This window comes from Nylanderia fulva, unplaced genomic scaffold (assembly GCF_048542155.1).
Source record: "Nylanderia fulva isolate GAGA-0341 unplaced genomic scaffold, ASM4854215v1 Scaffold1, whole genome shotgun sequence".
NCBI lineage: Eukaryota > Metazoa > Arthropoda > Insecta > Hymenoptera > Formicidae > Nylanderia > Nylanderia fulva.
This window is the reverse complement of record NW_028189192.1, coordinates 2,222,849-2,234,961: the sequence shown is the minus strand read 5'-3', so window position 1 is coordinate 2,234,961 and position 12,113 is coordinate 2,222,849. Positions and strand designations below refer to the sequence as shown.

At 36.9% G+C, this 12,113-nt stretch overlaps 1 protein-coding gene across 10 annotated transcripts; it reads right to left on the bottom strand.

Moving 5' to 3' along the window:
• Positions 1-37: 37 nt before the first annotated feature.
• Positions 38-11,676, bottom strand: B52 (serine and arginine rich splicing factor B52). Of its 10 annotated transcripts, none has more exons than XM_029299640.2 (12): positions 11,540-11,676; positions 10,331-10,454; positions 9,142-9,212; positions 7,058-7,153; positions 6,421-6,444; positions 6,214-6,270; positions 5,926-5,995; positions 2,179-2,252; positions 1,899-2,087; positions 1,392-1,517; positions 905-1,027; positions 38-786 (listed from the first exon to the last, which is right to left on the bottom strand). In XM_029299640.2, exons 2-12 carry the CDS (start codon positions 10,451-10,453, stop codon positions 651-653), a joined length of 1,089 nt encoding a protein of 362 aa, XP_029155473.1. In that variant the 5' UTR covers position 10,454; positions 11,540-11,676; the 3' UTR covers positions 38-650. The 10 variants fall into 10 exon arrangements, with proteins under 10 accessions (XP_029155473.1, XP_085346351.1, XP_029155475.1 ...); XM_085490225.1 differs by lacking the exon at positions 10,331-10,454 and adding an exon at positions 10,169-10,295 and having other exon boundaries at positions 905-979; XM_029299642.2 differs by lacking the exons at positions 7,058-7,153; positions 10,331-10,454 and adding exons at positions 7,183-7,263; positions 10,169-10,295 and having other exon boundaries at positions 11,540-11,675.
• Between the last annotated feature and the right edge of the window lie 437 nt (positions 11,677-12,113).

Here is a 12,113-nt window from a genome sequence, read left to right as displayed (position 1 = left end):
ACGAACGGGAACGGAGTATGCTCGGGCATGAAGTCAATTTGCATTGACAAGAATTTTTATTGACAATCAAGATGCCTCTTACCGCTAAATTTAATACACATCACATACCTTCTTATATTGTAATGTAACTTTTAGTAATATATACAAAAAGCCGTTATTATTATAAGTGAACTCGTACTGATATATGGTGATACATGTAGAGAACATGATAAAAACATGTAGAATCAGACGTATGAATAAAGAATCCTTATCTGTCTAAATGCACGAATTATTCAAATCGGATGTGTATTCTAAACCTAAATTAACAACTAAAAAAGGAAATGATAGAAAAACAGAGAAATTAGAGTAAAAAAAAAAACCACAAGATGCGGCTAGCATGTATATATCATAACTAGCTAAAGTAACGAAATAATAAGTTGTCTCGAATAAACAAGGTATAGATTGTTAAGCCGATTGTGTTGAATATCCCGAGTATCAAAGTGTATGACAGAGTGTCGGTACAATGTGTACAGATTTATGTGAAACTTTATTGTTACAATCAATAAAATCGGAAATTGTAATGATATCAGGTATTGGCGGTTTTCGAATGTGATTTAATATATATAAAAAAAAAGAAAAGAAAAGAAAAAAGTTAATTTAAAAAAATATATTTAATCGGCTTTCTTGCTTTCCGGCGACTTGTCACCGTTCATGGGCGAGCGAGAATGACTACGACTCTTGCTGTGTTTACTTCCCGACCGGGATCTGGATCGGTCGCCTCTGGAACGCTCGCGGCTCGATCTATCCCTGAAATGACAAAAGCAGAAACATGGAAATTTTCACGCCGTCGCTCGGGAAGGTTCGCTTTTAATTCTTGCGCCAAGTACATATACATCGATTAAAGAAAGTCAGCGGGAGGACTCACTTTGAGGGAGACTTGGCTTTGGATTTGGACTGCGACCTGGACTTTGACCTCTCAGCCTTGGACCTAGAACGAGATCTGGATTTGGACTTTGACTTAGATTTCGACTTTGAGCGGTCTCTTGATCTGCAAAATTATATAGTTCAAAATGAAAGGGGGACGAAAAAGTAGAGAAAGTGACAAAATATAAACTCGTTGCTTTCTGCTGTTTCCCAGCACGTACACGGTGAGTAAGTGAACGCGTGTAAAGCGTGATTTAAGCGTGAGAGCTCAAGGCGCATAGCCACCAGCCCAAAAACATTGCCAATAAGAGATGGGAATGACAGTGTGTACATCGATTATATTAACTGCGCAAGAAAAAAAAATAATTAAAATAATTATACAGTTTTGATACAGAGGAGCAAACGGCTGAATAATGAAACAAATAAAGTAATAACATAAAAAACATAATGCCTTTTTTCTTTTTCTTTTTAGGAGACGAGATACTCACTTGGACTTTGAGCGTGAGCGACTGCGCTCAGGAGATTTGGATTTAGATTTGGACTTGGATTTCGAGTGTGCCCTAGATTTGGAACGAGTACTACGGCGGCTGTGGCTGCGAGAGCTGCGGCGGCTCCTGCGTTAGAGAAAACAGTGATGAGACGTACTTAATGCCTTAAACTATTTCCCGATATTGGTGTGCGCAAAATTATCTCATTGTACGATAAATTTTGCGAAAATAAAACAAAATATATTTTATTGTATAATCAAATGAAACAATAAAAAAAATTAATTTATAATTAGAAAAAATTTAATTTTAATTTATATAATTTTTTAACATAAAATTTAAAAGTGATCAAAATAATAGATAATGTATATATAAATTATAAAACAAAAATTAATTGAAACAAGTATTTACAAAGGGACATAAATCATAACAAAAAAAAACAAAAAAATTGCAGGTGACATAATGTCGCCCCGACAGTACCTTGATCGGGATCGAGAACGACGATTATACCTTGAGCGGGAACGCGATCGACGACGAGAACGTGAACGGGAACGTGAGCGGGATCTTGAACTAGATGACCTGGAACGACGACCGCGTCTCTTATCTTCGATGAGTCTAATTCTGCGGCCGTTTAATTCTGTATCATCCAATTTGTCGATAGCATTTTTCAAATCAGAATATGTCGCGAATTCTACAACTCTGCAAAACAATTGCAAATGTTAATTGTTTATTAAATCCACATAATGCGAGAAATACGAGAAAACAGATTAAAATGTAATAATTCACTCACCCTTCATTTCTACGTTGCTTATGAGCATCAGCGTATGTTACTTCTCCAGCTTGTCTCATATAATCCTTCAAATCCTGAACATCACACAAGAATTAGAATTAATACTTGGAATGTAAACTTGCATGGATATGCGGATAGATTTAGAATTAGTAGTTGCGTATGGAGTTTACTATACTGTGTTCCTAGTCTGATGTATCGCGCAGGCAGGTTAAAATATATCCTGTGCACTCATATGTGTTATATTCTATTTTGATTTCTTTTCCTGCGGCAGAGGTAACCTGGATCTACTCGACTAAAGAAGAGAGACAAGCATAGTATAATATTCTACGTCTGCTCACGTCTTCAGTGTTGGGAGTATGTTACGAAATATTGTGTGCTCGAATTTAGTATCTGCTATCGATACAACCTTTCTTTTTGCAATTCAATCTTTGAAATAAATATATATTACAATATTTTATACATACAGCTCCATTATGCGGAATGATATTTTTAAAAGCAATTAAAAGCAATATAAAAATTAATGAATATTTTTAAATACATTCTTATTTCTTTCTCTTTCCGCAGAATAGCTCACAATACATAATTACAAAAATAATAAATGCGATATTTCTTCAGTACATCTCTAATGTATGAGATAAAAAATAATACTGATACATATGCAATTAAAATATTCAAATGTTCAATATATTATTTTAAAATGTTCAATATATTATTTTGATTTAAAGAAGATAGGATTTTGTGCATAAAAATCACTATCAAGCAGATGCAAAAAATCCAGATATACAATATTATAATTGTTTAGCAAAATTCAATTTAAGTTTAGTAGATATTATAAGTAGAGATTATCAGAATTACATGTTCTATCGCAATAAAATGAAAAAAAGCAAGATTTCGAGAACATAAAGATTGAACAAATGCAACAAGATGAAACTCCTGTAAATTTTTCGCTACAGATTAAATGTTGAGGAGTTCATCAATAATCCTTGTCTCTCGTGGATCTTCTATCTTAATGTTCCAATATGGTTTGTTTTCCATGTTTTATCTGTTTCCTTTCCATTCCGTTGTTTTTTCCGCACATGCTCGAATCTAGTGCTTTACAGTCGTTCTTCATAAGTCAACGAATGCAAGTGGATATTGTCTAGGGCCCGTTTGACTTCATTCATCGCTGGAAGATGTGTTTATATATATCTCTTTCTCTCTCTTTCTGTGGGAACCAGGTACGGCTTTAATATTGTTGAAGGAACGCGGTAGGTAGTAGGTAGTTGCGCCAGTCGTTTTGCACAGTAAGAATGCAGACATCTCCATATTTATGGGATACCACCGTTGATGGCCTTTCTGAGATTCATACTTCTCGTGTCTCTAGGTCCGAGCGCGAGTGTTTCCGTGACAGGGAAAAAAAAGAATGTATGCCATTAACGAAAATATATTTCCGATGTTGGACAAACTTCCTCTGAAATGTCACTTCTCGTTTGCTACATTCAAAAGACATTGTAATGATACAATTGCATAAAGAAAAGTTGAACGAATTCTTGAATGAAAAAATTTTGATAAAAATGGATGCAATAATATATACAATATACAATGGATAACTTCAGAATTAAAACGCAGAATCGTAAAAAAGAGAAAAACCAATGTAAAAGCACGCGAAGATCTACGACATCTACGGATAACAAGTGGATGCCTAATTTCGAGCACAGAAATTGCAGGGTTTCCCTATTTCCAATATTGGATTTAAGTGCACAGCTCCAAACTTCGTGAAACGTCTCAACGGTTGGATGCACGCAATGCCTGAGCTATGGTGCACAGTATCAAATGAGAGAAATATATATATAGGTATAGGTATTATATATAAATAATAATAATAGTAATAATATATGATATACATATGTGGAACAAGACACGTTTAAGTGTATATAAAATATAATAGATATATATATATATATCTAAGAGAATACACTCGGTTAAGGTGACGCATTTACCTTGGGCCCAGGCACCACCTTGCTTACGGACAGAGAGAAAGGCCAGACACACGGCGCTCGGTCGGGTCGAACGGATCTGTGTGGCGCAGTCGCGGATGGTTCGGGTTTCGACCCGCGTATCGCCCTCATGGCTGTGGCCGCTGCCTGACTTACTAGACGGCTAGGTTGCGTGGCGTACACCAGTGGCAGTGACAGTCACGGTGGAATGGTAGATGTGATGGTTGGTGGATGTAATGGTGATGTCGATGGTGAAGGTACTGAATTATACGACCGTGTATCGCGGTCTGTAGTAAGAGGAAGAGTGGTGATGTATATATTTGATGGTTTTTTTTTTTTTTTTACGTAAATAAAACGTTTGTCTCTCCCAGATGGAGTAAGGTAGATAGCAGCGGTCGGGTCTCTCTGTTCCCCTCTCCCTTCTTTCCCCCAGCGATCACGATGGAGGAAGATCGGAGTACACACAATAACCCTATCTCGTCACTGGGATTTCACCGGGATTCACCACGTATCACGGCGCGCAAGTAGATGGTAGATAGGTGGTAGACATAGGTGTACACCCCCATGCCACGCGGCTCTCTCTGTCACCCGGGACACCTCAGAAACCAACCACAGGTGCCACTTGACCTTAGCGGGCCCATCGTGTGCATCGTCATCTTTATCATCATCGCACATCATCAGTCTATTGGCCCTACCGGTCGCCCGTCCTCGGCGAAGAGGATATGGCTCTTCGGAAAGAACATCAATTTTATTTTGTTTTTCCTCAAAAACTGCTGGCCGTAACGTAAATGAAATAATAAATTGAAAAAGTAACGTCGAACAATCGAGACTCGAGTGAGTGAGAGAATATCTTTGCGTCAATTATAACAACCAATCATCGGAAAAGTGCAACGAGATAGATATATTATAGATTGCATTATAATATACAAATGTACGCAATGTAAATTGATCAAGTAAGACTTGGTCCACGTGCAGATAAAAAGTAGTCTGTCTCTATCGTTTCGATTCGATCAAAATTCATAATTCTTTTCGAGATATCTATTTGCGTCCTGGTATTTCCCACATATCATTTGCATTTGCTTGTCCTGCGTCTCCTCTGTACGATCGCTTCCATTTCTTCCGCTTTACAGCTCTTCGTCCATGGCATCCGCTAAACATTTTCGTCCGAGACTATCCGGTTGCCTATCATGGTTTTCATCATCACGGGCCGTTGCTACTCTCCGAGTTTGCTTCCTCTGCGCATGCCTGTGTCCTTTGTCGGGTCTGGTGATGTTCCATGAATTTCTCGCGTCTCGCATACGTGAATTCTAATTTATTTGTCATTTTTATATAACAGATTTTTTTACTCTCTTATCTTCCCCTCTCTTGTGTTTCATCTTTTCGTTTTCATGAAAAAAAACGATCTTTGCACATGAATTTCATGGAAATTTCGACTTTTGCCACAGACTTACTTGATCAAAATCTTACATCTTTCAATTCCAAAATAGGGCTCTCTTTTTCAAATGAGTAAATGAACGTAAAATGTGAGACGAAAGAGAATTGAATTAAAAAAAAAAAAATGCTGTAAATATACGCGTGGAATTTGGCACAAACAACCGGCCGAAAAACTCGGTAAAACTTAGAGATTCTCAGCGATATAGATACGAAAAAAACGCATATAAAGCGGTGCAACGTCTTCACTGGAATCGCGAGTAGTAAAGTAAACGAACATACAAATGAGGTAAAAAAATGCACGAGAAAGAAAAAAGCAAGATATCTGTGTGCCGCTTACCTGCCAACTGACGCGGCTCGATAAATTCTCCACGGTGAGGCGATATTCGGTCCGTGTTGGTGGTCCATATCTACAACGGGAAAAAGATTGACCATTATCTTCATGTATATCTCTGAGAGCAAGCAGGTTTGTCTTGGACCTGACTTTACGTTAATACAGTAGCGAATGAAAGTATGGTATATAAAACGCAAAAAAGAAATACTAATATTACTTGACAAGACATTTGCAACAGTTAAAGTTTGTTAAGTTAAATTGTAATCGTTAGAGCGTAACATTGGATGTATGTACCTGGGCAATGATTGCTTGTAGCTAGATGCGGTCCTCGTGTTTCTGTTCACACTATCTCTGCAAAAAGGGATGTCATGTGAACAGAAATAACGGATCGTCGGTTAAACCTTCAGCAAATAACTACAGATCTGCACTCATTGCTCAGGCACACAATCAATCACCTGTTCCAATCGAATCAAATCTATTCAAAATGCAGCAATAGCGTACCTGTCGTGCCGCATATCGTCTCGGCTGTAACAAACATAATACCACACATCTATTAGTCATCAATTTTCACTCGGTCCATCTTGTTCAACTACCAGTAATAAACATAATGTTTCTGGGAGGGTTAATCGCTAGGCGTTTCTTTTTCTTGCTATCGTTTTTTATCTTTATCGCGGCGAACACTTTCGACAATTCGACGTACTCGGGAGAGCAGTCAAATCCAAGACAACCAATTCAGAAAATTTCTCGATTTCTAAATCGGACTTTAATATTTTTTTTTTTTTTGTAATTGCGCAAATGCAAGAGAAGCTTGCAAACGCGATTCATCAATGCTCTCTCTATACTAGAGCTTATCAATATCCAAGGTTACGTTCTTCCCTGTTGCGGACGATGTGCGAAATCTATCAAAAGGAAGAAAAAAAAATAGAAAAAATTTACCGAGACATAACGCGATGTACATGAGAAAAAAAAGAAGAGACAAAAAAAGTCATATATACAAGAAAGGTATTGGAATCTAATTGGAGATTAAAAAAATATCGATCAATCGATTTTGGATTTCGCACATCCTGAGCCGACTTGCCTGCAGGGGAGGGGATAATGATCGCTCTGATAAAATAAAAAAAAGGATAGCGTGTCTTACGCAGATCGCCTCGAGTCCCCATAACCACCACGGGAGTCACCATAGCGCCACTGGTCACTACCCCTAGGTGTCCCCCGGGCCCTCTCTACAGTAATTCTGTAACAAGACACATTGGATATGCTTACTTGTCTCTCCAGGAGCGTGAGCGTCCGTAGCCACGGTCGCCTCGCCTCCCTGAAACACCCCGTGCTATCTCCACCGCCACTCTGAAACACACCCAACAAAACCCCGCCTAAGTCCACGACTAATTCTTACTCTCTAAAGCTGCTTCCTTCCTTCCTTCCTTCCTTTTCCTTCCATTCCTCAGCCTCCTTTCTCCCGAAATCTGTTCAAATATCCAAATATCCTCTCTCTCTTTTTCAGTATTTTTTAGTCCAGTTTCGTCTGAGGCACTATTTTTTTCTCTCTCTCCCCCTATTTCTCTTTCTTTTTCTCTCTTTCTCTCTCTTACGATTCGTCCTCGTTCCCTAATCTAAACTGCCTTCCTTATAACAACACTACTTATCACCGAGTTAATTCTCTTTCACCACATCCATCAGCTTTTTCGTAATCAAATCCGTGATCTGTATAATTTTTCACACAATTCCTTCTTTTCTTTTTCTCTAGTTAGAGCATTGCATTTTATACAGGATCACGCGATGAAATTATGAAAAAGTGCCGAATGCCCTTTCGTAAAAAAAGAAGCAATATAACATTTCTCCAGACGTAGATATATTTATAATTACTTTGATAATCATTTGCTACTCGGGGAATTGATGGAAGTAGTTCAAAATGGCGGTAAGTCACAACGGTCTTTTAAGACGCACTTTTTCTTTATCTCGGTAAAGATCCAATTAATTTGGAGGATAGACGCCGCTTTTACTAAAGACGCAAAATCAAAAGGCATTAATGAAATACCCGTTTAATGCATTGAACAGATAATTGTGCATTGTACATTTGTCTTTAATCAAATAGAAGCAACAGCGAATAATATTACTGGTACAGGTTGAAACATGATGCGATTAGTATTAAGAATACTTCCGTTCGACCGCACTTTTTTCAGTATTGTATGTTAAAAAAAGCTATTATTATTTATTTTATGTAGAGAAGCCACTAACATTACTGACACACTTACATAAATTCCCAATAGGAAAACAGATAGAGACAAGCATACACCATGAAAATAGAAATTTTTTATCATTTTCTAAATGAACATTATTTTTTACAAAAATTTATAAATAGAATAAGATTTAATTTTCTTTTTATTCGAATGCTATTGCTTCTCATATATCAACATCTTATCTCGAATAACCCAGCAAGAGCTATATAGAGTATACGATAACAAACTTTAATATAACAAGACATCATATGTAAAATACTTAATTTAGTTGATATTTTAAATTATTCAGTCTCATTAATAATCATAAAGAACACATAACTCCTTAAAAAAAAAAAAAGTTAGCGGGAGTGAGAATGTTTAAAAGAAAAATAAATAATTTTTTCTGAAAATATTAAGTTATTTGTGAATCAATTTTATAAATATCGCATATTATAAATTAATAAAATATTAAGATGTTATGTGCTGTAAGAGGATTACTATTCTTCAATAATTAGTCTTCGTGAATTTTAATAACATGTAACCAATCATTGTATATAACCTGAATTAATCTTTTTAAAATTTATCCCTATAAATATTTATACATATATGTAGAAACGGTAAAATGTAAAGTTAATTACAATAATAGATTCAATGTATTATTAAGATGACATATACAAAGATCATAGGAAGGAGTTGTATCTATTATACATGTAATATTAGTCGATTCCAAATGAATGTCATCAATTCATCCTCAGTGTTAGCATAATGAATTAAATGCTATCTATAAAAAACTTGCTTAGATTATATACAGAGAGCCCCCAGTACCAATAATATTATGATAAGGTATCAAACATTAATGTAATCAAAGTAACAATCCACATACTAAATGGATTGCGATAGAAACTAGTCAATCATGCAAACATGCTACCTATACCACATTCCGCCTAATATAATCGCCTAGTGTACATATATGTTTCATACACTGAATAAGACAGATTTGCATTACCTTTCTCCTAAAAGTTCCTTTCCATTTAGTTCATACACGGCGTCGTCGGCATCTCTATAGTCATCGAATTCCTGAGAAAAAAGAAATTTTTCTGTTATTATCTCGAATAGATATAACTATGTTACAATTTTTTTTATTCTTTACCATCTTTTACACACGAATAATCTCGACCTCCAATATAAATGTAATTAATACATATATATATAACTAATTAATTTAAAAAGTTTAATATTTATCGAGTTATATATATATATATATATATATATTATTGTATTATTCATAAAGTATATATGATTTATATTAATGTGTGGCAACAATAATACACGCTTTACTATATCTATGATATTCTAAAATTGTTTATAAACAAATCTATTTTGATCGTATCTTTTAATAGAATACATCACGCGCAATTTAATCTAACAAATAAATTATACATTATCAAATTATACTACAAAGTGCGAAGAGACCCTGATTAATACAAGTGCTGATAAAATTTCAAATTATTCATATGAATAATTATTTACGTAATACATATGTATGCCCAATAAAAATGGTTTCCTCTTTCCCGGATATAACTTACAAAATTTGCGCAGAATAATCGATGATAAGCAGCTCTTCTAAGCAGTCACCAATGTGCTCAGGGCTCAGGTCAGGTCAACTCAGGTTATCAAGTTGTATGTTTGTAGTTTAACACATTGCAATGTACTCATTTTGGTCCAAATCATGATAGCAAAAAATGAAGTAAACTATCTTTTGAGAACAACATTTGTGATTTTATAATTGCACAATCGCCATATTGATGCAAAGAGAATTGCAACATCAAATATAAATAGTTCTCATCATATAAAATTTGTTTAAAATAATAAATAATAATACAAGAACATAAATGAAAAGTATTACAAATTATTATTTCAGTATTAAACTTTAACTATGCAGCCTATGAAATTGACTGAACATTATCATGGGACTAAATTGAGTAATGCAAAGTGTTATTCTGGATATTTACAAGCTGTATACAAATACTTACAACAAAGCCATAACCATTCTTGATGAGAACATCACGGAATCGACCGTAGCCTCTGAAAAATCTCTCAAGGTCTCTTTCCCTGGTGCCGTATGGAAGCCCACCGACATAGACCCTTGTCCCTACCATACTGTAAAAAAAACAATTGAACCACATTAGACTTACCACAAAGGCAAATCCGTTCTTCATAGCGACCTCCTTGATTCTACCATATTTCCGGAAGAACTTCTCAAGGTCGCGCTCTCTCACCCGGTATGTTAATCCACCAACGAATACTCGAGTGCTCATTCTTAAAGGAAAATATAAAAACACCTTACATAACAGGTTACCTGGAGAACCTGCTGTTTAATCAACATACAAGAATCGTTATTTTTTTCTTTTTTTTTCTTGAAACTCTAACCAATGAACGAGTAAACTTCAATCTTTTGCAAAATAAATAACATAACGTAATCATAACGGCGTTTGTATACTTGACCTTTTTTGAGTACATAAGTATATGAAAAGAAATATTCAAGGGTATGCTATGCTGCATATATATCATTACAATAAGAATGTTCCTCTTATACGCATGAAAGTTACATATAGAAAAGATTTATTATAATTAATTATATATATTAATTATATATATTTAATTATACATTAACTTTTAATTATATTCGTTAATTATATATATATATATTTTTTTTTTCTCGTACGCTTTGCGATGTAGGGCTTACATGCTCGACGAAGTAAAAGTACAGAGGCCGGGCTCCCTTTGTCGGAGAAAATACGCGTCGTCGACACGTGTTTTGTAAATCGAATTGAGCACAATTTCTTTCTTCCCTCGTCGTCCCAGGCCGCCCACAAAACGAGACGCGCAAAAATTTCCCCTCCCGGCTGCGCGACTGATTTAACGAGGCGGAACGAAAAAATCAATTTTTTTTTTTTTTTCCGGAGCAATAAAATCGCGACACGAGGTCGCCTCGAAATTTCTAGAATCCTCCGGGGCGATTTCCGTGGACGCGGATCGATACGGAAAGAACGCAGATTAATTGCGTCGCGAGCAAATCCCGAATAATGGCCGCGGGAGAATGATTTGCGTTTTCGTCACGTCGTCGTCGACGACGACGACAAGCGTAAACAAACAAACAGGTTGCGCGTCCGCGCGGTTGTCCTAATTTCGTCGCACCTTCTCTTCCTTTTTCCCTTGGTCTTTTCGTTCACCCAGGGCGGCCAAAAAAAATCGTGTCGCTAACACGGGGCGGCCTCGTGCTCTGTCCGCGAAACGCAAGCCCAAGTACCTCGCGGATGCGATTGTCTCGGTACGCGGTTCTCGCCTAGCTTCGTCGATTTGTCAAAAGCGGGACGGAGGAGGCGTTCTAAAGTCATGCTCACCTGAATAGTTTCTAGCTTGTGATTTAACCTCGAGCTCGTTTTATCGACGTGCGACTCCTCCGCACGACGCGAAACCAGTGAAACTGCAGGAAGTACTGCGAGCGGGAAGGGACGCCTGAACGATGACGAAACCAAGCGGGGTCCACACGACTGCGCGCAGAGAGACATCTCGACGCCAGACGGCTCGCTTCCCCCACTCCATCCGACTCTGCCACGCCCCCCCCCCTTCGGCTCCGCCGCGCCACTACGACGCGATGGCGCGAAGAGGAAGGTCGAGAAAGGCGCGCGCTCGAGAGAACAAACGCAGGAAGAGGAAAATTCGTTTGCGTGAGTACTTGAAGTATACGAGAAAAGATTCTTTGTACAATTGAAGATGTATTATGTATTATGAAAGCGAGAAATATATATGTAACATATCGACTCGATATCTCGAATCGAACAGTACCCTCTCCCCTTGCCTCTCCCACTTACCGATTCTTTCGAAGAGTTTAGTCGTTTTTTATTGATGATAATTCGGTTTGATAATATTAACGAGTTTTCACGAGCTCTCTTCGGAATGAAACGGAAAGATTGG

Coding starts and splice junctions, on each gene's coding strand:
- B52 (XM_029299639.2), bottom strand. CDS start 10,294: ATGGTAGGGACAAGGGTCTATGTCGGTGGGCTTCCATACGGCACCAGG. Junction 7,154..9,141: donor AAGGAACTTTTAGGAGAAAG/GTAATGCAAATC, acceptor GTCTTGTTACAG/AATTACTGTAGAGAGGGCCC. Junction 2,088..2,178: donor AAGCAACGTAGAAATGAAGG/GTGAGTGAATTA, acceptor ATTGTTTTGCAG/AGTTGTAGAATTCGCGACAT.